General features: G+C 53.1%; 1 protein-coding gene across 1 annotated transcript; it reads right to left on the bottom strand.

Annotated features, from left to right (window-relative positions):
- Positions 1-1,861: 1,861 nt before the first annotated feature.
- Positions 1,862-27,151, bottom strand: Rtn4r (reticulon 4 receptor). Its single transcript, XM_076866931.1, has 2 exons — positions 26,944-27,151; positions 1,862-3,516 (listed from the first exon to the last, which is right to left on the bottom strand). The coding sequence occupies exons 1-2, from the start codon at positions 26,963-26,965 to the stop codon at positions 2,117-2,119; spliced, it is 1,422 nt and encodes a 473-aa protein (XP_076723046.1). The 5' UTR covers positions 26,966-27,151; the 3' UTR covers positions 1,862-2,116.
- Between the last annotated feature and the right edge of the window lie 697 nt (positions 27,152-27,848).

Here is a 27,848-nt window from a genome sequence, read left to right as displayed (position 1 = left end):
TTGGCTTTGTCGGCTAGGATGTGGCAGGGGCCACTTAGGAGAAAACCAGTTGAAGAAATCCCTGCCCATGCTCCATCTGCCCATCAGGTATAGGCTGGCAGACTTCTGGTATGCAAAGGGACACTAATGGTGTAGGCACAGAGCAGACACTAAGATCTCTACATCAGGCTGTTCATAGAGCTGTCTCTGTTGGGGTCTTCAAAGGAGAGAAATGGGGTCTCCTGGAGCAAATAGTGTTCTTGCCTGCTTGAGCTGCCTTGGGCAGAGCCTTGGGCAAATAGTGTTCTTGCCTGCTTGAGCTGCCCCATCCTCAGTCCTAGAGGCAAGTAAGGTTTCCAGGCACTAGCACAAGGCCAAGGGACACAAGGCTGCAGGCCAGGGCCAGCAGGGCACTGAACCCTCTGTATCACCTGCCCCCACTTCCCACCTGTCCTAGATGACACTGACTGCTGGTGTATCACTTGCCCTGGAACAGCCTGGCCTCCGACGAGGACCAGTGGTGGGGACTCCTGGTGACTCAGACCCTTCTGGCTGCAGTGTCAGTGGGGGTTCAGCAGACCTGGGCAGGGTCCCAAAGGGAGAGTCACTGATGTGATGTGATGTGGCCCTGAGCCATTGCCTGGTGGGCTGTCACCAGGTGGCACACGCCCCTTGAGTGCATTGCCAGCAGAGGCTGGCCTCCTGGACTCTAGCACTTGGGCCTTGTCTGCAGCATCTGTGGAAGCATTTGGGTAGCCCCAGAAGCTCAGGTGTGCTGGTGTCCACCAAGTAGAGGGGAAACTGCAGGCCCAAATGTGGGGGACCATGCAGGGAGTGGGCAGTGCCAGTGGGCATAACCTGCTGAGGTAAGGCCACACAGGACCACAGCAACCTGAATCTGTCCTGAGTCCCCCACCTTGGGTGGCAGCACTGAGGAGCTTGAGGGAGAGCTGGGGGCTTTGGTTGCTGAGCACATTCCCCCACACTCTCCTCCTCCCCTGGGCTTCTAGAGCCCCAGCCACCCCCACGGCCATCTGGCTCCACCAGCAATGTTCCCCTCTGCCGTTCCCTCCCCCAAATCACTGAATTTTTCTCCTCCTCCTCCCCAGCCCCTGCCCTGTGGGGGAGGGGCCTTCCCTGTAAGCACCCTACATAGTTTCTTGGTCACATGGCCCCTTTCCCTTTTGTTCTGAGTCCTCCCTGGCCTAGGCCTTGGGAAAGTGTGCACACACTTATATTTTTGTCTGTGCTGCGGGTGCTTTTTTCAAATATAGGCATGCATGCATGTAGCTCCTGCCTGGTCATATGTGTGTGTTGTGCACATGTGTACAAGGGCATGCAAATCCTCAAGGGACTGTTTCTGGGCTGTGGGTATGTTGTAAGAGGAATAGGAATCTGGCTGTAACCTTGGGCAGTGGTAGGAAGGTGTATACAGTTCCTGCCTGGCCCCAAGCCCGGCTTTACCAACTCAACTGTCCTTCAGGGCTACCCTACTCCTGTCCATCTCCCAGAAGAGGGAGAATGTTCTTCATCTCTTATCCTCAGTCTCCTCTTGGGGGCAATGCAAAGTTGGGTGGAAGGTACTAGAGCAGATGTCCCCACAAAAGCAGCCTCATATAGACCCACGGGCCTGGCATATGTTCTGTCAGTCCAGCTCTCAGGGTAGCTGTTTGGGCTCAGGAACAAGCTCAGAGGTTGGCAGGGATACCATGTCATACCTGGTGCATGCAGCTGGGTGACTCCACTTCTCCTCAGGGGTCTTGTGTGATGGTGTCCAGTGAGGCACAGCACCTGGTCCCACCCCTGCCTCTTACCACTCATAGCACCTCAGCCTGAGAGACCATAGTTTAAGAAAAGAGCTCTTTATTCCACATCGTCCAATATTTTTACACAAGTAAAATAAAATGCATATCTCTATATACCGCGATCCGGGTGGGAGACTGCGTTCTGGAACAAACGCTGCCCCAAACCCTGTAAACATGATGGGGTGGAGATGGGGTTGGGCTGGTGGGGAGGCGTCCATCAGGGAGGACTGGCCTGCCCAACGGGACCTGTCCCTGGCGCTGGCTGGCGACATGTTGGGAGACCCCCTATGTACACACACCTGGCTGCTGAGAGGTTCTGGGGTCGTAGCTGGTCAGCATGGTGCAAACATTGTCCACAGTACCAGCACAAGGCCAAGGGGCACAAGGCTGCAGGCCAGGGCTGGCAGGGCACCTGAACCCTCTGCATCACTTGTCCCACTGCCCCCACTTCCCGCCTGTCCTAGACGACACTGACTGCGGGTGCGGTTCTTGCGGGAACAGCCTGGCCTCCGACGAGGACCAGTGGTGGGGACTCCTGGTGACTCAGACCCCTCTGGCTGCAGTGCAGTCAGTGGGGGCTCAGCAGAGCTGGGCAGGGTCCCAAAGGGAGAGTCATTGATGTGACGTGGACCTGAGCCGTTGCCTGGTGGGCTGTCACCAGGTGGCACACGCCCCTTGAGTGCATTGCCAGCAGAGGCTGGCCTCCCAGATTCTAGCACCGAGGCCTTGTCTGCAGCGTCCGGTTGGCAGCATTTGGGCAGCCCCAGCAGCTCCTCATCAGTGGCCCCGCTGGTCCAGATGGGATGGAATGGCCTGGCTGCCACAGCACAGCCCTCTAGGTCATTGGCAGCGAGACGCTTGAGGTCACGGCCAGCCAGGCGCATGGGCAGGTTGCAGGGCACCTCAGATGAGGAACCTCGGAACTTCTGCAGCCAGGCCCAGAGTGGATGTGCCCGGCAGTCGCATACCCAGGGGTTGTCATTGAGCCGCAAATACTGTAGAGCACGTAGAGGTGCCAGTGCCTCTGCAGGCAGCATTGAGAGGTTGTTGGCAAACAGGTAGAGTGTCATGAGGCGGCCAAGGTCACGGAAGGCGTGTGGGTGCACATAGGCCACACGATTCTGGTGCAGGAGGAGACGGTCGAGACTGTGCAGGCCACGGAAGGCGCGCTCAGGCACGCTGGGGATGCGGTTACCGTGAAGGAAAAGGTGCGTGAGGTTGCCCAGGTCACGGAAGGCATCGTCTGGCAGTGCCTGCAGCCCATTGTCTTGAAGGTAGAGGTACTGCAAGGCGGCCAGGCCACGGAACAGGCCAGGGCCCAGTTCCTGCAAGCCACAGCGGTCCAGGTGCAATGTGTGCAGGCGGCCCAAGCCTTGGAATGTGGCAGGGTCCACGGTACGAAGCTGGGCATTGTCACTGAGATCCAGTTGCTCCAGGAGGGTCAGGCCAGAGAACGCAGTGGCATCAATCCGGGCCAGTGCATTGGAGTGTAGCCACAGGATGGTGAGATTGCGGCAGGCGTGGAAACCAGCAGCCGGCACATGGGAGATGCGGTTGCCATGCAGGAAGATGCGCTGGCTGGAGGCTGGGATGCCAATGGGCACAGCCTGCAGGCCTTGCTGGGGGCAGCTTGTTGTCACTTTGGGCTCATTGTAGCACACACAGGCACCTGGGCATGGTGCTGCCACCTGCCAAGCCTGTAGCCACAGCACCCATGCCAGTAGCCGGCTTCCTGTGGGTAGAAGAAAGGGTGGTTAGGGGTAAGAGATCCCTAAGGGACTGGGAGGCCATGTTGGGGCCAGGTCTGAGATGTGGCCTGGAATTTGGAGGTTTGGGGATCCTTGCTTTCATATTACATAGATGATGCTTGGCTATAACTTGCGCCTGGAACCATACACTCTGGGAAACCATGTCTATAGACTCCCCACTACACCCGTCCAGATACTAATACCCACTTATCAAAGTTAGCCTACTAGGTCACACAACAAATACCTATGTGAAGGACTATTGCTCACATCTGCATATACCTTCTTGGGACTCTAGTGAACAGAGTCTCCCTGGGCCTGGTCTCCATCCCCATATTCCAAGCATTATCCTGGTCTGCCTGCACCCAGCCCTCTAACAGCTTGCAGGCCATGCTGGAGAGGAGGAGACCAGCTCTTGGCAAACATTGTAGGACCACCCAGACTGAGCTCAGGGACTACTAGCAAGTGGGGTTCAGGCAGTGGAGCTGCAATCTAACACTCATCCCTAGTCTGTCAGCTCCTGAGGTTTGGGTAGTTTATACAGAAATCCTCCTCCCAGACTGCAGAAGGAGGCACACTGAGGTTCAGAACCCTATGCCTTGCCTAGGCCCTTGTAGCTCTTGATAAATCCTAGCATCTGGGAGTCTGGGGAGCCCCCCTCATTTCACAATGGGGAGTTGTGATTTAATGAAAAAACTGCAAATGACAGCCACTATGGGTTCCAGGGGGTATGGAGTGAGTCTACCAAGTAGCACCTCTGCTATCACAGGAACAGGGGTCTGGGTATAGGAAGGGCATGGGTGAAGGAGTAAAGTCCCCATCCCAGAGTACCCTGCCCCCAGCAGGCTGCTCCCTCCTCCACACATCCTCCCTTTTAAGCACTTCCTGACTTGGCTTGGAACACTTCCTGCAGCCTCCTCCCTGGCCTCATTCTCTGCTTGATCCCCTCCCAGGGGAGGAGTTCACTCTTCCCAGCCAGTCACTGCATGGTCCCAGCTGCCCTCAACTCTCCAACCCAGGTGCACACTCAACTGGGACAGCCTCCCAGCAGCAATCCCCCCTGCTCATGCTGTTTCACCCTCTCTTCCCTTGAAGGGACAGACACTCCTGGACCTTCAGTGACTTCTCCTGGGGCTAGGGCGACCTGGCCTCAACAGCAGGGTCTATTATCCCACCATTAGATTCCCTGCCCCCTTTGAATGCTGAAGGTTTTTTCAGCCTGCCTCACCTTCAGGAGTGAGTCTATTAAAATGTGAATCCCCTTGGGAGGGTTATAGCTTATCAGCTAACACTTGAGTTATCAGCTAACACCTTCGTTGACAGCTAACACCTGTGTTGACAGCTAACACCTTCCTTGGCAGCTAGCTAAGAGCAAGATTCTGCAGACAGGAGGCCGGCTAAGTGCTGGGGTTGGAGTCGAGAGGGAGAAGGGAGAGAGCCATGGTCCAGCTTCAACCAGCCAGGACTGTGACCTTTGGGCCTTCCATGCTATGCTGGGCCCCCTGCCACAGGGGTCCTCTTCTGCCTAGAGTACAACCATTGCTCTAAATCCAGAGTCCCAGCAAACCAGTTAAGTGTAACAGTCATTAAACATGTCCCCAGGTCCTGGGAGCCTGTCCAGGAGTCTCCTCTTCTGAACTCTGCCTTGCTGGGTTTGGGGCCATTTGTTGGTCCAGAAAGTCAGAAGCCCAGGAACCCCAAGCCCTGGGTAACCTTCCCAAGGCTGGCTATGCATGAGAGGCATTTTGGCCTGATGTTCTATTTAAACTACTGACACCCCTGCTTCCTTCTTATGCATCTTCCCACAGTGTTTCACCTGCTGTCACAGGCAGGCACTGTGCTATATAAACGGTATTTCCTAGCCCAGGAATTCAGAAAGACCTGGGGCTGGTTGGGGTGGGGGCCCTCAGTGTTCACTGGTCAGGCTCACTGCTATGACTGGGCCATATCACCAGTCAAGCCATGCCACAGACTGTGCACATCACCAACTGTGCCATCCCACCAACCTCTCTGTGCCATAATGATAAGTTCTCTGTGCTACCTACCATACATGGTGACCATGTCCCTCACATCATGACTGAGCTAGGCTACCACTGCACTATGTCCTGCGGCCTCCAAGACCTGAGGTGTGGTCTGCAAGTGCACTGGTATAGATGCCCATGTTGACTCCAGACTGAGCCACGCAGGGGAGGCAGGCAACTGGGAGAGTGGCCACGTGGCACTCAGCCCTGCTAGCAGCAGGTATCAGGCACAAAGACAAGGCTCTATTCCTGCCGAGACAACTGCTTTTTGGAAACCAACTTCTGAGAGTCGGCCCTCCGCACCGGCCCTGCTGTCAGCACAGCGGCTGGGGTGGGCTCTCTTCTGCTGCAGCCACAGTAATTGGCTCCAGCCTGGCCCCCCTTGGGGCCTGCCCGCTGGTCTCCATAGCAACCCCTCCACTGAGCAAGCATGAGGGGGCATCTTTATATGAGATAATCAAACCCAACTTTGCGGCATTGGTTCATATTCACAGTGGGGGCCCAGGGAATACAGAAAACCCAACCAGGCAGTCGGGAGGGTGTGCCCTGACCTTATGCCACGGCTGCCCCACCTGACCTCTTCCTGCTCTCCACCTTGGAAAGCAACCCCTCCCTACCCCCAAAAAGCCTCACTGGCCCAACCCCCTGGCCTTTGCAGCCTTCTGAACTACAGGGCTCCTGACCTCCAGGGCCGGTCCCCTCCTTGCCCACCTCTCCTATTTTTCTCCCCAACCTGACCATTGATTCTCCCAGGAGGTTCTGCCCTCTTCCTGGAGATCAGCCTGGCCACCCCTGCCACTCTCATCATCTCATTCAGGTCCCAACTCTCAGGGATCATCCAGTGTGAGTGTGACTCCAGACACATCTGGGGAGAAAACAGCCCTGCAAGGGCTCCAGTTTTCACACATAGGAACCACGTGGATTGCCCCTCAGACCCCTGCAGCCACCCCAAGGACAGGCCAGCCCTGTGGCCACCTGAGCCTGTGCACAAACTGGTGCCCCTCTTGCTATTCTCAGGTCAATTCTTGTCAGACCTGCCAGGGGGTCTCTTCCAGGGCTCTCCTCATGGATGACCCCTCTGGCGGTGGGGCTGGGTCATGGCTAGGGGCTCCTAGGTCTGGTTCAGAAACCATGCTGGTATGAGGACATGGTTGGGAGAGGGCTATCCATCCTGCCCAGAAGGCATCGAAATTTCCCAGGAAGGACAGTGACTGGATACTAGTCTAGAGTCCCCCCAGGCAGCCAGATGGAATGGGATATAACTACTGAGCTACATACTATTCATCCTGCACCATCAGGTCTTATGAGCAAAAAGCCCAGGTTCACATTCACTGCAGGAGGGAGGGTGGAGGGAGGGAGGAGGGGGAGAGAGGGGAGGAGGAGAGAAGAGAGGGAGAAGAGGGAGGAGAGTGCGGAAGGGGAAGAAGGATGGGAGGAGGGTAGGAGAGGGAGGAGGGGAAAGAGAAGAGGGGAAGGAGATGGGAGGAGCCAGGAAGAGGAGGGCAGGGGCAGAGGGGAGGGGGCAAGGGGGATAGAAGGATGTGCTGAGGGAAGGAGGGGGAGCGGAGGGAGGTTTCGGGACTCACCCAGCAACCACAGGAGCTCAGGAGCCAGCAAGCAGGCTGCTGCTGAGGTCAGCAGCTCACCTCAGCAGCCCACAGAGCTGAGGTGGGATTGGCATCTTTGGTGTCTTCCCCAGGGACCCTCTGTTCACAGCACCTCCTACTCTGTGCCTTCCCCTAGCCTGGGGACATCTCTGTCCCCACCTGACAAGGCCAAGAGACAGTTCAGGGCTGTCAGTATTACAAGTCCAAAGCATCAACCACCAGCTCAGTGCCCTAGTGTCTTCATACCTGCCCCAAGAGAAACACCCTACAAAGTCATTGGGAGATTGGACTAGCTGGATAAAAAAGCTTGAGGTGGCAGGCACTACATAAGAATCAGTTTTCTGATCAATATTACCAGTCTGTTTTCAGATTAGGAAACTGAGGCAGTGAATGGTTAAGGCCTGTCCTGCTCTTATCACAAGACCATCCAGTAGGAAGGGAAGGGAAGGGCAGGAGCCACAGAGCGGCCTGAAGGTGACCTCTAAGAGAGTCCAGCCCACACACTAAGCTTGGCTTCTGTGTGGCCTGGGCAGGAACAGTGGCCCTGAGGGTGCTGGGGTCCGGGATGCAAGCCTGTTGGATAGGTACTGGGAGCACATGATTTTCTCTTGTGCCATTAGTGGCTGGAAGGGGACATTTTCAGGGAGGTCCTGAGCTGGGGCCCCCTATCCTAGAGGCTGGGGTCAGAAGGCTGTAGAGGGGTTGGGACATTGGTCATCTCAGAATTCATAGATCCAACAGATACCAACAATGTCCCTGTGAAGTGGTCACGTCACAGACCACAGTTACAAGGCAGAACGGCTCAGTACACTGAGACCAGAAATAGCTCTGGGCGGGGGTGGAGGGGCCAGTGTCATCCCCACACTGGAAAGGGTCAGGGCACCCCTCACTGTGCCTGCCCCCAACTCCTGCCAGCCCCCCATCACTGACTCACCACCCCCTACCAGCCATCTGTCCCCCTCATCCTCACTTCTCACATACACTACCCATCCTCCATCCATTCTCAGGCCTGCAGACACGTGAAGGGGAAATTCAAATTCCCATGATGCTTCCTGTGCCCTTTCCACACCCTAAATGCTGGAGACAGGAGGGTAGCAGCAGTTCTAGAGGGGGTCAGATCACCCTGTGTCTTCTAGGAGTGTGGCTCCCAACCCCTGCTACACTGTCCAGGGGTCCCAGAGGCCCCTTCATTATTAATCTTGGCTGCAGGGATGGGCACACATGTCAGGTCAATAATGGGCAAAGCCCATTAGTCCGTGGGGAAACGGACTAGTTTGGGCAGAAACCTACCTGCAATCCTACCATGACTGGGACAGAGCTGCTGGGACCAACTTGACTCTGCTAGGTGTTCCCTCTGCCCCTCTGGCCATAGGCCTTGCTCTTGCCCAGCCTGTCTGCTTTGTGACATTGGGATTACCTGAGAGAATAGGGTGCCTTTAGACCTAGGCCTGGGGCTAAGTCCCTAAGTCTGCTAATGACTCCTAAGAGTCAAATTTTGTTGATCCATTTTATAGATGAAGAAAATGAAGTTTGCTGGTTAGGGAGAAGCTAGGATTCCTACCCCAACCCCATGACAAGAGAGGCACTGAAAGACTATTACCCTATATACCCCTAACCCAAGTTTTCCACCCTTCCCCCACCAAAGAAAAGAAAAAGCCAACACAGCACCCTTAGTGTCTACCTTGAGCCCTTTTCAAGCAAAGGACATGGAGGCTGGCAGAGAAGGGTCCTGGCTTGAGGGCCCCTTCACAAAGAGAAACACTGCAAAAGAGGCCATCCACTCACTCACTCCTCCCTGTTTCCCTCAAACATAAGTCAGGAGGTCCCTGCCCCAGGGTCTGTCCTGTGTGTTGCAGATGGAAGAAGAAGTATAATAGCAGGTGCCATTCACTGGGAGGGGGGAATGGGGGGTGTTATGGGCCAGAGTCAGCACAAGGGAGCATGAAGATGTTGGGAAGAAGCCCAGAAGTCCACTGTCAGCAGACCCTCTGGTGTGTAGAGTTCACAACTCAGGATCCAGACCTCAGGAATTCATTCTTGATTAAGGCTGAGCTGCCCATCCAAGGGCTCCAGAAACTCACCTGGTCATCACATGCTCCCATCTGATGCCCACCTTGCTGGTCCCAACCTGTGAGCCTTACACTGGGGATCCATAAGTACCTGGAGGCTCTCTCTAAAGCCCCATGCTGCCCTAGGACACAGATAGTTCAGGCTGGCCCAATTCCACGGACTCAGTCAATGTCTCCTTTAACGTTGGCTGGTAGCCACTCCTGTGCCTCCTTCTTCAGGTGGCAGCAAACACCCACTGTCTAATTACCTGAAGGATTCTGTCTTCAAGATAGCTCACTATGGTCCTGTGGCTAATTTAGTCCAGCAACCAGCCTGGGATCCAGTTCTGAGTACTCAGGAGAACTGATAAGGAGCTAGCCAGTAGCCCACATGCCCCTGCCCTTGGGAGTGGGGTTTTCAGAATGGAAACTCCTGTGCCATGGCCTGGGCTCCAGTACTGCTGTACACTTCCCCCCACATCCATCTGCCCACCCAGCCCCTTCCCAGGATACCCAGCTTGGCAGGGTCCACAGTATTGGGTCTTGTCCTCCCTTGTGCCCCACACCCACTCCCAGATCTAGCACCCTGACCTGAGCTGCTAACCCTGGATCTTCTGCTGACACCAAGCTGACCATTGCCTGTGAGGCTCAGAGTATCAGCTTCTGACAGGGATGCTTGAAGTACCCAGGTGTGTACAAGGGGTATGTACAACAGGAACACATATTCAAAGGCACAAAATCAGACAATAAGAGTGCATGGGGGAGACAAAAATGGGAGTAAATGCAGAGGGCACACACAATAGAATGCACTGTTAGCATGATTAGTATGCAAAATAGGAGAACATCCTGGGAACACAGAACAGGAGTAAGTATACTTAGGTCTTGGGCTGCTGGGGTTGCTATGTTGGGGCCACAAAGATCTGGGGCTGGTAGAGGGTCTACTCTCACTATAGTGGGAGGAAGTGGTTAGAAACCTCTCCATGTCTTCTTGAGCCCTCAGCACTTGTAAAACATGACCAGCCAGGCAGGTAGATGGCCTCTTCCCAGGCAGAATTCATTCTGCTCTGAAAAGTCACATACATGCAGATCTTAAGGCCACCCTCTGGAATCAGCCCATCCTGCCTCTCAGCCTCTTGTTAGGAGAACAGCCAGCCAGGCTGCCACTGGAGCCATCTAAGTATAGCCCTTGCCTGGCACATCCTCCTGACCAGGGGCTGCTCCTGCTTCCCAGAGGCCTTTGAAAGAGCTGAGGGAGGTAGCAGCACATGGCACATTGGCAGCACACAAAGAATCCCTGTGAGGGCTGGTGAGTGTGCCTGGCCAGGACAGGTAGGACACCCACTGGAGTAATTCTCATTGACGCCAGAATGGTGAGACCAGAGAACCCAGTCTAGGGTGCCAGAGGGAAGCCCTCATCAAAGACAAGGGGCCTTCTTACCTCCTTTTCTATAAGCACTCGGCAAACTGGCTCAAGAATTGGCTGCTGCTTTTGTAAATAATGTGTTTTTGGCATAGGCCACACCTATGTGTTCAAGTATTGTCTGAGACAACTCATTGGCAGGATTGAGTTGTTAAAGACACACCACCATGTGGCCCATAACACTGGGGTGATCTAGTGTTATACCCTTTACAGAAACAGTTTGCTGACCTGGTTTGTGACTGACCCCCTGCTACATGTGGGTGATGCCACCTTCACTCTCACAATGGCCCAGTAGAAGCCACTCAACTTCTCAGCTAATGAAAAGGAAAGCAAGGGTTGGAGAGGACCACTGTCTTGCTGAGGCCATGTGACTGAATGTGAAAAGCCAAAAGGCATTTCACTTGATGTGGTGTCAACCCCCCAGGAGACCTGGGCAAGGTTAGCATCTCACTGGGTTGCAGGTGAAGGATATGAGGAGAGACGTACCAAATTCTGAAATACTGGGCAGGCCCATGGAAAAACAATTATTTTGCTGAAGAGGCTGTCAGGAGGCTTGTAACCAAACATGCATAAAAGGACAACTTAAAAATACAAAGAGCTGGGTGAGGTGGCACTCATCTGTCATGCCAGCAACTTGGGAAGCTGAGGCAGGAAGATTTCCAGTTCAAGTCCAGCCTCAGCAATTTAGTGAGGTCATCAGTAACTTCATAAGACTGTGTCTCAAAATTAAAAAATAAATAAAGAAATAAATAAAAAGGGCTAGGGATGGGCTCAGTGGCTAAACACCTCTGGGTTCAATCCCTGATACCAAAATAAACAAATAAACGAACAAGAAAGAGAATAAAACTAGTTGTAAGAACCATTCAGCCATCCTAAGCACTGGGAGGAGGTACAAAGCAATACAGTCCTCACGTGGAAGGAAAGGATGATGGCACTTCCAAGGGTGACAAATCTAGGGGAGATGGTTTCTGAGCAGGCAGTGGTTTAGCTGAGCTGGGAGGCCTCTGGGGCCATGGCTTCTCCATGCCAATCTAACCCTCCCAGGATCCTGCTGAGGTTGGGTGGCCTCTTGTTACATCATGTTCCAGGGGCTCTGGCTAGTCACATCAAAGGTGCTTGCAGACCTACTTGCACCAAGCTAAGTCCTTAGGGTGGGCATGGTCTGGAAGGAGTATACATGTGCAAGTCAGTGCCTCTTTACAAACAGGCAGTTTTGGACCACCTTTGATGGCCATGGGCTCAGCCACTTATGGAGTTCCATGTCCAGCATCATGAAGGGAATGTGGGCTGTTGAGGTGTCTTCTATTCTTGTCATTATTATCATCACCCCCACTACCACCATCATTATCTTCATCATCGTCATCATCACTGTCACTGCATTAGTCATCTTTCTATCACTATGACAAGATATGTGAGAAAATAAACTTCCAAGGAGGAAAGATTTATTTTGACTTATGGTTTCACTCCATGGTCTTTCATCTCTGTTGCCTTTGGGCCTGTGGTGAGGCAGCACATCATGGTAGGAAGATATAGGAGAGGAAGCTGCTTATTTCATCAGCTAGGAAAAGAGAGAGAGAGAGAGAGAGAGAGAGAGAGAGAGAGAGAAAAGGGGCCAGTATTCCAGTATGCGCTTCAAGCCCATGCCTGCAGTAACCTAACTTCCTTCCACTAGAAAGATTCCATCTTCTAAAACGATTCTATACTTTCCAATACTGCCTCAGGCAATAGACCAAGCTTTTAACACATGGGCCTTTGGGGTACTTTTAGGATCCAAACTATAGCAATTATCATCACCATCACCACCACTATTATCACCATCACCACCATCTTATGCAAAGCTTTTGGATGAAGGGCAGTCTGGGGCAGACTTGGAACCACGTGGAACACAGCCAGTCTCATACAAGGGCAGAGAGCCCCAAAGGCTATACAGACATCAGAAATCCCTGGGTAGATGCCTTGGCCCAAGGACATCCCATTCTAGCATCAGAGCCTTGAGGTCATACAGGGGCTTTTTGGATGAACATCTGTCTCCTAAGGAGGCACTGTCAGAACACTGTCATACCCCTAGAATCACCAGGGCCCAGTAGCAGGGCAGGGCAGGGGAAAGCAGAGGAAAGGAAGAGGGAAACGGTAGTCTCTGGTTTCTTTGAGAAAGTCCACTGTGTGGATATTTCTTATTTCTGGAAGTTTCATGACATTCCCACAGTGCATTCTCCCATAGCACAGTGAAGAGGTGACTATCATCACCACTCCTCAAACAACAGTGTTGAGGCATAACAAGATCACCAGCCAGGCATCAGAGAGGCCAGGGGATAGGGCACATAACTGAGGCCCTAGGGTACCTCTCCATTATGCTCAGAGCCAACTATGAGCCCCAAAGACCACACAGCAGGAAACAGCAACTACTCTGGGCACCCTGATGCCCTAAAGCACCTCATCCTTAACCCAGGCCTCCTTCCCTGGACTGGCCGAGGGTAGACCCTGGGATGGTTCTTTAGCCCTGGACTCAGATGCAGCCTTTGTACCCGCTCTAAGACTAGTTGGAGACGTTGTCAGCCCCTTCTGTCTGTAATCACACCAACAATATGAGGATAATGATGGGCTAGCACCCACCTCCCCAGGATCTCAGACATAGTCTCACCTAGGTCTGGCCTCTGTGAACAGTGTCCTGCCTATCTAGAGGCCAATCTAGGTCCTGGTACCTAAGACCAGTATAGGTAGCCTTCTGGTGTGACCGTGGCCTTGCTATATGTAGGCAGGAGCTCAGCTGTGTCTAAGTTGGAGGAGGTAATGCTGGCCAGGCTGCATGACAAACATACCTACAGTCATTTCCCAATTTCAGTCTCAGCAGAGAAAGAAAGCTGGCAGATAAATCTAGAGCCCAGCATAGCCTGCCTCACCTTGAGAGATGCCCACCCTCACTCAGCATTAAGTTGCTGCTGCTTTGCATACAACACTGGTGGTCCCCTTCCTCTTCCTACCACCATGTTAGACACTCTGATCTACGTTAGAGACATGTGTTGTTCCCCTTCCTGAGATGATGGTGACACAGAGAACACCCTTGGAAAGGCAGGAAACAGGATGATGGAAATGTTTCCCCTATGGAAACATTCAGAGAAGGGGTCTTCTGGGGGTACCCAGGATAGCTCCTGCCTGATACTTGAAACTTATCAGAGGATAAGCTTGATCTCTCTCCAAATTAGAAGAAAAATCTAATTAGTATCCTCCTACAGATAGAAGGGGACTTAAAACAAGAACAGGGTGCTATGACCAAGGAGCCACCAGAACAAGAAAGAATGTCTAGAAATTAAAAATAGAATTGCTAAAATTAAAAAAAAAATCAATAGAAGGGTTGGAAAACAAGGTCAAGGAAATCTCTCAGAAAGAAAAATAAAAAGGAAGAAAAAAAATGAATGAGATTCAGAAGACAAATATAGGTCAAACATCTGTCTTAGGGTAGTTCCATAAAGAGGAAACTGAGAAAATAGAGAATAAAAAAAATCAAAGAAATTATACCAGAAAATTTCCCAAAGATGAGAACCTAGTACTTCACTGTGCATTCATAACACAGGGATCAAGACAGGCCTGAAGCTTCAGGAAGAAAAGTCGATCACAAAAGATGCAAGGTGGCATTAGACTTCCCCATAACAAACTGAATGCCAAAGGACAACAATAGCTTCAAAACTCTGAGGGGACACCTTTTTCAAAATGGCATTCTGGAGCCAGCCAATCCAGCTAAACAAATTTGCAGCCATGGGAGGATTCATAGAATGTTCTTCACTATACCTTCCTTAGACTGTTTAGTTGGCGTTGTGCTTCAGCCTAAACAAGAGTGTAAACCTAGAGGGAAAAAAGTGCATACAGTGAAAGTTGGATGTAACCTTAATAGTGGTTAAGGGAATTCATGGGGGTAGAAGGAAAAGGGCCTAAGATCTTTCCAGGGAGAAAATAAGAAACCCACTATAAATTCTGACATGGGAAAGAATAAGCTCATGAAATGGGACAAGAGGGAAAACAAAACAAAACACCAAAAACCAAAGTCAAGTATAAACCCCAGGAAAAACCAAAGACCATGCAAGAGAGGGGGCTAGTGTGGGAGCCTCAGAAATGCAAAGGTCATCATTAACAAAGGAAATGGGGGTAACAGTGGCTGCCTCCAGGGAGGACTGCAGGCAGGAGTTGAACAAACCAATTTTCCAGATCAATAGCTGGGTAGAGATTTTAACCTTGTACAAGATATTGTTGACCAAAATGTTGTAGTTTAAAAACAAAAGCATGAATATTTGGCACTGAAATTTTAGATATAATAAAAAAAGAAAGGAAAGTGCATCCTCCAGAAGGTGGAGACAAATGTGGGTTAGAAAGTGTTGTCTCCAAGGTGCAGCAGAAAAAAGCCCCTGCACACATAGCCTTGGGTATCTGGCATCTGGGGCAGGGTCTGAGCCCTAAACACTGCTCTGTGATCCCCAACTCAGCCAAATGTGGTTGAAGACACATCAGGTCTCCAAGGATACTCTGGGCTCTTGGTTACAGAGGCTTCTGCAATCCAGACACTTGAAGGGCAGCTTCTGGCCTAAAATTCTCTGTGCTCAAGCTTTCTTTGTCACTCCTCCTTGCTCTGCCTGATGTTCCTTCATGGCCACCTGGCCCAGCCCCTAACATCCTGACAAATACTCACTCCTGGATCCCTCCTCATCTATGCCTGCTCCTGTCCTCTGACACAAGGCACCTCCCCTACCAGGCTGGTGGGTCACCCAGCAGGGGTCACCTTCCACTGGAATAGGGTCTGAAGCCACTGGGCCTTAGACCTGACCTTGGCTGGAAATGAAGAAGCATCTTCCACTTCTGTGAGAGACCCCAATGCATTCCTGCAATAGAGCTTGCTATGTGCTCAGGCAAGGACAATGTGAATAAGTAATTGCTCTTTTATTAACGAGTGATAAATTATTCCTATATGATTGTGTGTGATAACTCTTGCTTATTTGAAATCAATTTGGGATGGAAATTGTTGGCGGCTTCTCACCTGCACGGGTGGGAGGCCCAGGCGCCACTGCCTCCTAGAAAAGGAGGTCAGTGTATTTTGGCTACATCCCTACATCCTGAGGCTGACACGTGTACTGGGTGCTCCTACAGGAATGAGGGAAAGAGGGTGGGATGCCCTAGGGCTGTGGTGAAGGCAGGGAACTTCTAGCTTCATTTCCTTAGCACCTTGGTTCAGGACTCAGGAGGGGGTCAGCTCAGGCTCCCAGCACTGCCTCTCCCACCCACCTTACCCCTTGCAGTTCTTAAGAGGCCTGATCCAGTTTACTGGTCCAGGACACAGATGCTCCTAGGGCTGAGGAAGGACCAGCCTCAGAAAGGAGACTCTAAGCCCAAGGGACCACCAGTAGCCATAGCTGAGCCACCAGGAATCAGTGGCTATCCCCAGATCTTATTGTACTCATTCCTTCCAAGTAACCCCTGAGGATCTATACTGTTTGATCTTTCACCCCAGAGGACACACCTACCTCCTAGTTGCCCTCCCTGGACCCCTTGCTCAGGTTACCCACAGGCTCTCAATTATCAAACCTGAAAGACCTTTTGTCTTTTTCCTAGTAACTGTCCTAACGATTTCAGAACACAGCCACCCTATCTCTTCCCTTTCTCCTCTAGCCAAATACAAAAGGGTCCCTGGAAAGCCTAGGTCTGGGTCAGATATACCTGTCCTCCCTGCACCCAATGTCCCTGGCAGCTCTCCAACTTCCAGAGATTCCCAAAGCCTCAGCCTGCTAGGAGCAGTGCCCTGTACCCTAGCCCAGGCCTCAGTACCTAGTCCTGTGAATGCACATTTAAAACTCTACATCCTACCCACCAGCAGTGACACCTCCCTGCCAGGCCAGGCCATCAGGAAGCCTGCCCACTTGCTCCTATGAACATTCCTTCATCCCCTCATTGTGGCTGCAGCAAACCAGTGAGACTCAGATACCTCCAAGCCCACCTATGTGGCCCAGCTCAGGCCCATCTGGAGCTTGGATTTCTTATCTGTGAAATGAGAGGACTAGGGATACAGAAGGGGCACATCAGTGGACCAATCCCAGGGTCCTCCTGACATCCACCCTCTACCTCGTGTCCACTGCCAGGGTACCCATTCTACCTCATTCTTCCTGCTGCTCAACTTAGCAGGCCTCTGCATGGCTTATTTCTGTTGACTGTCCCTGGTCTGTGGGCTCCATGAGTGCAGTATCATGGTTGACTAGCATGCTGTAAAATGTCACAAAGTTGCTTTTGGTCTATTCTGGCTGGTCTCATACTAATGCTAGAACAGGTGAAAGGGTGGGTGATTCATGAGTCTCTATGGCACAAGGTCCCTACCTATAACCCTGCAGGGAGGCCCTGAACTCTGTCTCAGGCAGGCCCTGCAGTATCTCTGCGCTCATTCCATCACATGGAAAATGGAGATCACAAGATCTACCTCACAGGGTGCTACAGGGCCACATATATACAGGGCAAATGCAAAGAGGAAATGCCTGGCTCATCAGACCAGGACTTGGCAGCCTTCACCATTGTCCCCACTCTATAGAGAAGAAAGCCAAACCTAGATTCCAAGGTCAAGTTGGAGCTAGAAGGGGCATTGCTGGCATCTGATGTAACCCTAACTCTGGCACACTAACTGTTCTGCGAGGCTCTGGCTTTCTCATGCCTGCTTTGCTCAGGCCACTCCCCTCCTCCAGTGCCTGCCACAGTCTCAGGCATATTCCCCCCAGGCTGCTCTTCTCCTGGACCCCTCAGGAGGCTGGACTCTTCCCAACTCCCCTTTTCATCTTACAACAGTCTTCCTCCAAAGAATTGGAAAGCCTGCCTGGGGCCATTATCCATTCCCATCTGTGGAGTACTTGGTGGGGAAAGAGCATCAATCTGGCTGAGTGAGGTCTACATATACACTGGTCCTGGTAGCCCCACACAAGGTGGGGAAATGAACATAATGTCTGGTATCTAGTAGGAAATGAGCCATTAAGATTGGGAGCTTATAGGCCTATAGTTTCCACTGCAGAGCAACATCCTGCTACCCCCAAGGGCCCTTATTACAGCTGAAACCCAGTGACAGCATGATGAAGATTGTCATGTGACCTCTGTGCTTGGGATCCCAACTTCCAGAGTTCCCTGGACATCCTGGGACAGTGATGGTACCCCAGGTGGGGTGATTAGGATGACTAACTGGAAGGGAGTTTAGCCAGAGAAAGGAACAAAGGCGTTCTTGCCTTGTGCCAAAGCTGAGGCTCAAATGTGCTCTGTCCTAAAAGCAGGGGGTAGCGATGCTGGGACCCTGGGGTCTGACTGTGACAGAGGTTCTGTGGGTATGGAGGGAATGGGCAGGCCACAGTGTCAGGGAGGGCTCCATTGCCTTGGGGCTGGATTGCAGCTCCGGCAGCAGGTGAAGAATGGAGTCCATTAGGGCCACCATCTGTCTTGGCCGTGACGGGTCCTCCCGGTGACATCCGGGAGGTATGTAGATGGAATATCTTTATGGGGAGAGTTTTTCTTTTGCCAATTTTCGAACAGAAAGCCAGACACTTGTCACACCTGTCCCTGTGTCAGCCTCTGCCTGACATAAATTGGGGCCGAGGCAAGGAGATGAAAGACAGCCTGGACACGGCCCAGTGTGCAGGGGCCACGTGTCAGGCCACAGAGCACAAAGAATCACTGGCAGACCTCCTGCTGGGATGGTGGTGGGAGGGTAAGTTCTTCAACTATTCCTCTTACCCAACCCCTCTCCACCTAAGGCCAGGCTAACCCACCCTCTACATCCTCATGCAGTGCCCTACTCACTCCCTTAGTGCAGGGGGCTGTTCAGCATTTTTTACCCTTCTGCTCTGAGAATTCTGGCAGCCAGGGACCACTCCCCTTGGGCCAGCAGCTTCAGTACCTCCATGAGACCTGGTGGGGGCCCTATAGTTCTCTCCACAAGCCCTGTTGGCACTCAACACTACCACTTCTCTTTCTCATGGGTTTTTTGTAGCATCTCTTTGGAACCTGGGGAAGTCTTGAAAGCAGACTATGTTGCAAGATTCTCAGGGTCCCTGCTGCCCAGCACAGGACTGACCTAGAACTGATGCCAGGAATAATTCACTGAGAGAATAGGGGGAGAGGTCATTGATTCTAGAGACTCCTTCATGGTACAACCTGCCCAGGATCTGTTCTCTCTCCACTGTATGTGCATCATGATACCTGTTAATCCCACAGAGGGTTGTGGGGGTGTGCTCCCCAGGGGATGCTGCCAATTCACCTGCTAAGCCACACTCAAGATCATAGCCTTCATGGACTCTGCAGGTGGGGCAGGAGAATCTCCCAGCTAAGAGGATATGAATAGTCCTGTTGCTTCCTTAGATGTCCCTGGAGGGTTCATTTGTAGCCCTCAAAGAGACCTGAGAGGCAAGTCCCGGGCACATAGGCCACATACCTCATCCCTTGTAGGCCAGTGAGTACTGGAAGATAGGGGCTGGGCAAGGTGTGACTAGCCAGCTGTGTGTGCTCTCTGAGGACAAAGGGGACTGAATGTATCTAGGGAGACCTGAGGCCTCCACCAGGGTAGATGAGAGAAGCTGACAGTTGATATGGGGAGGGCACTTGATTGGGCTTGATGAAAGGGGAGATACACTAGGGCCAACTCCTAGGTTCCTGGCTGGGTATAGCATGCAGACAGGTAGGGCCAAGAAAGCTGGGTATGGCACCTCTTGGGATGGCCCACAATCTTCCCTTAGTCATTCTGTTGGCTGGCCAATGCTGGGGAGGTAGCATACTCCATAGCCCAAGGAAAGAGCTTCTGGGGTGGAGGCCATACCCAGAGGACAGGTGGGCCAGCCTCCCACTGCCCAGACCTCCTACAAGGACTAGGCAGGAATACATGCATGGCATCATCAACCAAACCAGCTCAAAGTGAATGGTGGGACAAAAGCCTCCAAACTTTCAAGACAGAAAATTTCAAATGTCCCTCTAAGCACAAAGTTCCTATGGCTCAAGTCTGTTCAGGGACTTGAGCTAAACCTCAGTTTCCTCACTGAGAAGTGGAAACACCCCTCTCCTCTGGAATCCCCAGATGCTAGACCTGCCTGGAACCTGTGCAGCCCCACCCTCATCCTACTATTGACTTAGGTCCCATTTGGGCTCTCCACAGCTCGAACCAATGCTTTACTCCTCATAGAATGGCCAGCATAGACCTTGATGGAAAAGAACCTGTGTGGGAGAGGCCAGACAAGAGTTCCTTCTATGTGCCTTCCACAGCCCAGCAGAGGTTTTTGCTCCAGGAATCTTTGTAGGGTACACATGCCTATCTCCTTTGGCTGCCTGGGTTCTATCCTGGATTTCCTTGGAGCAGGATAGGTAGGAAGGAGGCTCAGGGAGATAGGGGCCTCATTTCCTACTAAGGGGCCTGAAGTGCCATCAACAGTCTCAATTTCCCCAGTGAGTTTCCAAGCTCAGGGCATGAAGTATAGGAGGTTTTCTAAAGTGCTTAGGAAGGAGTCCAAAAGAATTTCTCAGGATCCAGGCACTATAGGCAGCATTCCCTCACCAGTGAATCCACCTTCATACCATCCATGTATGAACAGGGAGGCTGGAGGTAGAGGCTCGGGGTAGAGAGCCTACCAACTAGCCCATGCTAGACAGCCAGCCCTAAGGGTCCCTGGCTTTGGCATCTCCCAGAGCTGACTCTGGGGCATAGAGGAACCCAGGCATTTTGGTGAGAATGCTGCTTCTCGCTGACAGTTGCCACTTGGGCCCTCCCTATATGGGGTGCTGCAGATATATCCACCCCAATTTTAATGGCTCTCTGCACACTCATGCCAGGGTTAGACTGTTTGGGAGACATGGAGATAGGGTGACAAGAAATAGCACCTGGAGCTTCCTCCAGCAAAAGTGGAAGAAAAGGTTCTTACATGAGACCCTCTGGCCCAGGCCCTGAAAGTAAGGAGAAAAAGTTTCACCTAGAGGTAGCCTTGGGAGGGTTTAGGCAGGAAGGGTGGAAAATACCATTTTATTGGAAAATAAGATGGTAGGCAGAGGTGTCTGTGGTCTTGAGCCAGGAGGTGGAGGGGGTGATCTACTAAGGCAGGCCTGCCATGAGGAATAAAAGGGAGAAGATCAGACTTTGTTCAATGAACGTGTCTTTGGGGATAGGTAGAGTGGGCAGGCCAGGATTGTGGGGTTGGATGTCCAATACAAAGGATATGATATCACATAGATTGAATTTGGGGATCCTGGATGCCAAGTGGAGTGCAGCTGTGTACAGGGGTGATGTGGAGCTGTTAGGAGGAAGTAGCCAAGGGAGTCCGAGACCCTCTGTTCAGCTGCATAGGTTCCACATATGGCAGGGAGGTGGTCAGCATTCACTGAATAACCTTCCAGATCTGAGAACCAGTGCAGAGCCCAGTGACAAAACAGGCTGAGCTGTATGTGGTGGGGGAGGGATAGGGGGCCAAGTAACCATGGTGAACATGGATTCTCAGCCAGCTTAAGACTTTTTCTGCCTTCCATGTTCACTCACTATTTTTACTGAGCACATACAGTGTGTAGGGTCTGCTCCAGGCCTTGGAGCTGCTATGGGATGCTACAAGCCAATCTTCATCCTGGCCCTATACCCATCCCCACCTAGCTCCCCCAGAGCTCCACACCCGACAATCCCAGGACTTGGAGTATTTCCTACTCATGAGGGCACTGAGCCAGGAACACCACCTCTGGTCAACAGCCGTGGATTATAGATGAGGCCTCCAGTGACCAGGGAAGGGCGGTGCTACCCAAGGTCACACAGCCAGCCAGTATTGCACAAGCTGATCCTATGGCTGCCCAGACTTGGGGGAGGGGGGAATTTCTGGCAGGTCCCTGAGCCGGCCCCATCTGGGCCCTGGCAGGAGGGTGAATAAAAGCAACATCTTAACAAGGTCACAATGGCTGGGACAAATTGAGGACACAGTGCTGGGGACCTAGGCAAGCAAGGAGCAATCTGAGAGGGCTACCGGGAGGTGGTGAGGGGCCTGAAGTCCCACCCTGGCTTAAGTCCCTGGGTCCTCCAGCCTCCTTAACCCCACCCTCTTTCTTGATGGGCCCCTCGCCCAGCTTCAGCCTTGGCCTGACATTTCCCGTGACATTTGCTGCAAAGAAATAGAGTCATAAATCCAAAGGTTAAATTTGCACATTGCCTTGCACTGCTGGGAAAAACCATGGTCCCTCCACCCATCAGGAACCCCATGGGTATAGGTGTGTGTGGGATTGCCCACCTATCTCAGGGCCTGTGCTTGCTGAGGACCCAAAGGTTTCCCCCTCCACTTCTCTAAGGCACCCCAGTCACCAGGGCCCCAAGTGGGTTCCTGGGCATAGCAGGCCCTGAAGTTTGGCACATAGGGATATCTATCAGAGAGAATACTACCTACCCCACTCTAAAACCAAGGCCCTGAGATATTCTGCAGGAAAGAAGAAAAGAAATATTTTCAGCACCATTTAACCCAACTGATCCCAAATTTGACCATAAAACCCTTGTTTGACATCTACCAACAGTGGAGCTTCAATTCCATGGACTGTGATTAATGAGGGCCAGTTAAGAATGCTGAGGTATTGACTGGAGGGCCAAAGAGCACCCCTGGGCATGAGACAGGCTATCTGAATGAGGCTAAGTCAGTTCTTAACACCCCTACATCCCAGATCAGCCCAGTCCATGTATCAGAGTGCTGAACGGGGCTCACTGCCTGCCAGGTCCAACTGGGCTGACCTGGGAACTCTGGTTTCTGTCCACTCAGCAGTTCTCCAAGGCTGCTTAGGAAGGTCTACCAATAGCCCCTGTCTCCTGGCTCCACTGCCTGGGTCTAGCTACCCTGAGGAGGGTAATCAGGGACCATGGTCAGCCTCCATCAGAACAAGACAGTCAGAACAAGGCATCAGACTGCCATCAAAACAGGCAGGTCAGTGGCACCATCATTTCAGTCTCTATCCTCCCACAGCAGGGCAGGGCCATGGACTCCACCAGAGATAGGGAAGACTATTAGGACATAGCTGGTGAGGCTGGAAGCTGTGTGAAGAGGGTAGGAGAGAAGGGCCCCTGAAGCAACCCCTGCAGAGATGGCCATCCTTAGAGCTGAGAACCTGCTGGGGTATGTGTATGAGAGAGGAGCTGCATCTCTAGAGTCTGGCTACATGGCTGTGGCCAGTATAAGAGGCCAAGGCAGGTTTAAATAAATAAATTATGGTGCATTTTCTGGAAGGGATTCCACACATACCAGTAAAGGATGATGAATAAGAATAGTTTCCGATGTGCAAAATGTTTAAAATACAGTGACAAAAGAAGAAACTGCAGCACAAAACACCCGGTGTGGTGGGACCCAGCCAGGCCCACGCACTCCGGAGATGGTGTAGAGAGATACAGGGGTGTGGGACTGTGGGCCCACCCTGCTGGCTGGGCTTTCAGTGGTAGCTCTGTGACTGTCTGTCCTTTAAAGCACTTAACCCTAGGGGAAGATCACTTTCCTTCATTTGTCTGGTTCAGAGTAGGGTCTGCAGACCAGGAATGAATGGACGAATGAGTAGATGGTGGTGAGCAAATGCAACAACTAGAATTTGGTCACAAGGAGGATGCTAGCGACCTTGATCAGGTATGGGTGCATCTAGCTACAGGGCAAGGACACTAAGAAGTGCAGAGACTGGCCCCTGAGAGAGTACTCATGGGGCTGAGAGGAGGTAGGGTGCACAGTTCTTAGGGCTTATACCATGGGTGGCTACTGAAAGTTGGACAGTCCTGCCTGAAGGTCAGAGGTCAGGGCTCACCAGGCTGGGTACCTGGAAGCATGAACTTCACCGACCAGGCACAACCAAGTACCTAGGGCCCTCAGTAACCCTATGACAGGGTTAGGGTAGGTGTTACTTGCTCATTCACTCCTTCCACTACACACACACACACACACATACACACACACACACACACATTCTCTCTCTCTCTCTCTCTCTCTCTCTCTCTCTCTCTCTCTCTCATTCAATGTCTTCTTTCTCCTGACCCTTCTTCCGGATGAACAGACTGAGAACCCCTGAGGAAAATTCTAGGCCACAGGCCCAGGACTGCAGGAGGGCTCATTCTGCCTCTCTACCATCCTGGCTTTGCCAGCTGGACTCCTCTTGGTGTGTACTGGCTGCCATAGGCATCCATGCCACAAAGCCAGAATTTCAAGCCAGGGCAGGAGCAAGGGGTGGGGGAGGTGCTGGGGATTGGGCAGTAGAGGGAGGGTGAGCCCAGGGCCTGAACACTTTTGGAAGTTTTGGTTCCTCAAGCCCTGACCCTCACAGACAGAACTAGCCCCCAGTCTCCTAGGATGGAAGGATCTCCCCCATTCAAGGGCCCCAACCCAGCCTTGTGATGGGGGTTCCTCTACAGATCCTCTACAAGTCTTCTTGCTTGTTGACACCTGCTGGGACAGACTTCACTACCTCTCCCCTCTCACTCCTTTGGACCCAGGAAGAGGGCCAGTCCTGATTGAAGAATCCCCAGAATAACAAAACAGGTTCAGTGGTTCTATAGGACCCTCCTTGGCGAGGGGCAGAGGGACAGAGCTGCCCCGGCTGAGGAAATGTGTTCTGCAGTGTCTTTGCTCCCTAGATGCCCTCCACTTTCTCTGTTACCCCTACTCACTAGTGGCCTCCAGGGGAGTTGTCTGCCTCAATGGGCTTTTATAGCTCCATCTGTAGATGTCTCTTCCTCTCTGTCTTTTTTTGTGGTACCAGGAACTGAACTCAGGAATGTTCTGCATTTGAGGTACATCCCATCCTTTCTTTCTTTCTTTCTTTCTTTCTTTCTTTCTTTCTTTCAGACAGGGTTTTGCTAAGTGGCTCAAGTTAACCTCAGCTTGTGATCCTCCTGCCTCAGCCTGTGTACAACCACGCCCCCAGGGTTCCATCTATGAATAGGGAGGAGGGAGGAGCCTGGTTGGTAGTGCAAGGGTTTCAGGCAAACCTCTGTTGACTGATAGGTCAGGGAGAGGTGTCTGAGGAATTTTGAAGGTAGAAAATGGGGGTCAAAATTTCACAGGAAAGCTAGGCCAGCCCCACCAGGCGTCAGCCTTGAAATGCCCCCCAAACCACTTATTATTGACCCATGTTACAGACAAGAAAACTGAGGCAGGGAGAGGTGACTTGTTACACCCAAGGTCACACTGCTAATGGATGGCTGAGCCTGAACCCAAATCTAGGCCACTATTCTTCTGCCATGCCATACCCAGGAATCAGGCCCTGTGAGCTCCCCTTTACCAGGTGGAGTCTAGGTGCTGACCACCACCTAGCTCAGCCCCTGGTCTGGGAGCTCGCTTCTTCCTTACCTTGGCTGAAGCAGTACTCACTTTATAGACAGTAAGGCTGAGGCTTAGTAAAGAGTAATGGCCAGTCCTACTGCTCAAACCTCTATTGGCATATTTTACCTTCACACAACCTACAAAGATGACCTACTTGTTCCCAATTTACAGATGAAGATACTGGTTATGGCTGGGAGACAGGCGTGTGGCTCTGCCTTTCTGAGCTCCACCTCAGGGTACTATTCACCATAGCAAGTGGATCACTATCACCTTTATCTGTAATCTGCACCAGCCTGGTGTCCATCCCCTCAGCATTTCATACAATACCTGTTGCAGGTGAGACCACCTGAAACCTCTCACCTGAAGGCTGCCACCAAGGAGAAATGGAGATGCTGAAGGCAGGGCCTCCCTGAGGTCATACTGGGTCATCTGCCCTAGCTGGCTGCAGCCACAGTCAAGTACATCCAGGGTTTAACCTGTTTGTCATGATGTTGACCTCGAGGTTTGAAATGGGCACCCAGGTGGATTCAAGCCCATCATCAGCCACTACTTTGTCCCAGCACTGGTAGGTGGGGAAGTGGTTGGGAGACACTGCACCTCATCCCCTGAGATGGGGACACTGAACAAACCTCCACTTTACTTTTCCTGGGCTTCTGCTCCAGATTTGGGTAGAATTCGGCCATAGTTCTCCTGGTTACCCACACAAGGAGCACCCACACCCTGAGGCAAATCAACACATGCCGATATGCTCACAGGCACACATGGTCATGCGCTCAGACACACACGTGCAGACGCATACCATGTCACACACACACACACACACACACACACACCCAAGGGACTTTGAAGGGGAGACTCCAGAATGTACAGATGGACATGGGGCCGGAGCTTTCTCACTCTTCTGTCTGTGTGCCCCTGATACCCTTCCCCCACAATACATGAACATGTAGGTGTGAAAGTGGGTTCTACTTATGGGCCCCAGCATGTGCCAAACATGGAGAGCATAGTAGGCATGCTGCATGCATCATGTGTGGACGTGGGCATGAAGATGGGGCAAAGACATGGATATGAACCCTGAATCTTGAGTGTGCATCCATAATGTTTGTACATGTGCACACTGGGGCAGCATTGGCATGCATGTGCATGTGGGGCGTGCAAGTGTGCAGCCCACATAGACATGTGCACGTGCAAGGAAACGTGTGTGCAGCTTGCGGCACAGTGGACATTAACAGGCCAGCTGGGATGGACACCTGGGACAGGTTGTGTGCCCACCCCAGCTCCCCCAGGCAGGGCATACCCAACCTACATGAAGCCCACCCTCCCTTGCCCACACTGCGGGATCCTTGCACCCGGTGGGGGGAGGGGTCCCACAGGGCTGTCAGAGAAGACAGCCCCCCAATACCCCTCATACTTATCAATCAAGTCCTGTAAGGGACCTCAGGCTGCAGATGGTGGGGGGCGTTGTTGCCTCCTCTCACCACCTTCCTTATGAGGGCAACGCTGGAACCGCCCTGTCCCCCACGCCCTCTACTGCCGCCAGCGTCCCCCTTCACCCCCATTTGGCCTGACCCCAAGAAACAGGAGGCTCTGAAGTGAGTCTGGAGGCCAGGAAGATGCCCCCACCTCCACTCAATACCCACGTTTCTGCAAACCCTGCTTATTAACCCCTTCGCGGTCCGGGTGCTCCGAGGCCGGACCCCACCCTTTTAGTCCGCAGCCCTCACTTAGACCTGGCCCAGACCTGGTTCAGGGACACCAGAACCACCGCCCCCAGCCCCGCCGTCGCCGTTAACTTTCTCGGAAAGCAGCAACTTTTCCTGCTGCCGCCGGCTCCGCCCTCCCAGGGCCCGGGCGCCCACAGCCCCAGCCCAGCACGGCACTGCGGTGGTCCTCCAAGCTTCCTGGCGACCCCTCCCTCTGCTTCTGCAAACCTGGACGGCCCTGAGCCTCCGAGAGGGGCAAGCCGTCCCCCTTCCGCACTCGCAGCTCCAGCCCCGCTCGGGCGCTGCACGGACACTCACCTCCGGCGGACGCCCTCTTCATCTTAGGGGTCGGGCGGGGCTCGTCGGGGACCGAAAGTCGCTTCGGGGCGGGCGCCCGTCTCCCCGCGGCCGGGTCCGCATCCAGGCACTGCCGCTCCGGCCCGGCCCCGGCCCGGCCGCGGGACGAGGCTCGGCGCACTCCGCTCCGCCCGGCTTGGGCTGGGCTCGAGGGCCGCGGGCGCGCAGGGCGAGGGCGGCGGCGCGGACTAGCGGGGCGCTAGCGGCGCGGGCCGGGAGCGGATGAATGTTTTATGGGATCATGTGGTTTGACGCGCGAGGAATCCGCCCGGTCCCTCTGCTGGCCGGGGCGGGGCGGGGCGGGCCGGGGCGGGGCCTCGCGGCGGGCGGGGCGCTCACCTGGGCGCGGGCCCAGGGCGGGTGCAGGGTGGACAGTGAACCCTGTGGGGGCCGTGGGCGGTGCAGGCGGCGCGGGCTGCCTGGTGGACTGGGGCACGAAGGCCGGGCCGCAGGAGGCGCTCAGCCCGCCTAGAGCACCCGCACCGCGCGGCCTCAGACAAAGGCGGCTCATTCCTTAAGAAGCGGCGGCCCCTGCAGGCGGCCTCGGGAATGGCGTCCTGGAACCGGCTGTGGGCGCGGGCTGTAGGGCGTGGCGGTCTAGGCTGGCCCGGACCCCAAGCAGGCAAGATCTTTGTTCTGAGGCCTAGGGTTTGGAGAAATGCATCAAGCCTCTGCGCGGTTTATTCCCTGCCTTGCTCCATCAAAGCTTGGACCCTTCCCCCAGAAACTCTTTGCTGGAGTATTGACCCACGATTCAGTATGAAAATGTAGCCACAAAGATTAAGGGAGTTCCGGAGCACCCAACTTCTTTGTGGCTGTTTCTGAATGATCCTAGGGCGCCAATTCAGGCATGGTCCTCACCCTTT

The sequence above is a fragment of the Callospermophilus lateralis genome, chromosome 1 (assembly GCF_048772815.1).
Source record: "Callospermophilus lateralis isolate mCalLat2 chromosome 1, mCalLat2.hap1, whole genome shotgun sequence".
Lineage (NCBI taxonomy): Eukaryota > Metazoa > Chordata > Mammalia > Rodentia > Sciuridae > Callospermophilus > Callospermophilus lateralis.
Note: the sequence above shows the minus strand (reverse complement) of the source record. Positions and strands in the feature narration are given on the sequence as shown.

Excerpts from the sequence above, each read along its gene's own strand:
- Rtn4r (XM_076866931.1), bottom strand. The coding sequence starts at position 26,965 with ATGAAGAGGGCGTCCGCCGGAG. Across the intron at positions 3,517-26,943 it reads GAAGAGGGCGTCCGCCGGAG|GAAGCCGGCTACTGGCATGG; the intron begins GTGAGTGTCCGT and ends TTCTACCCACAG.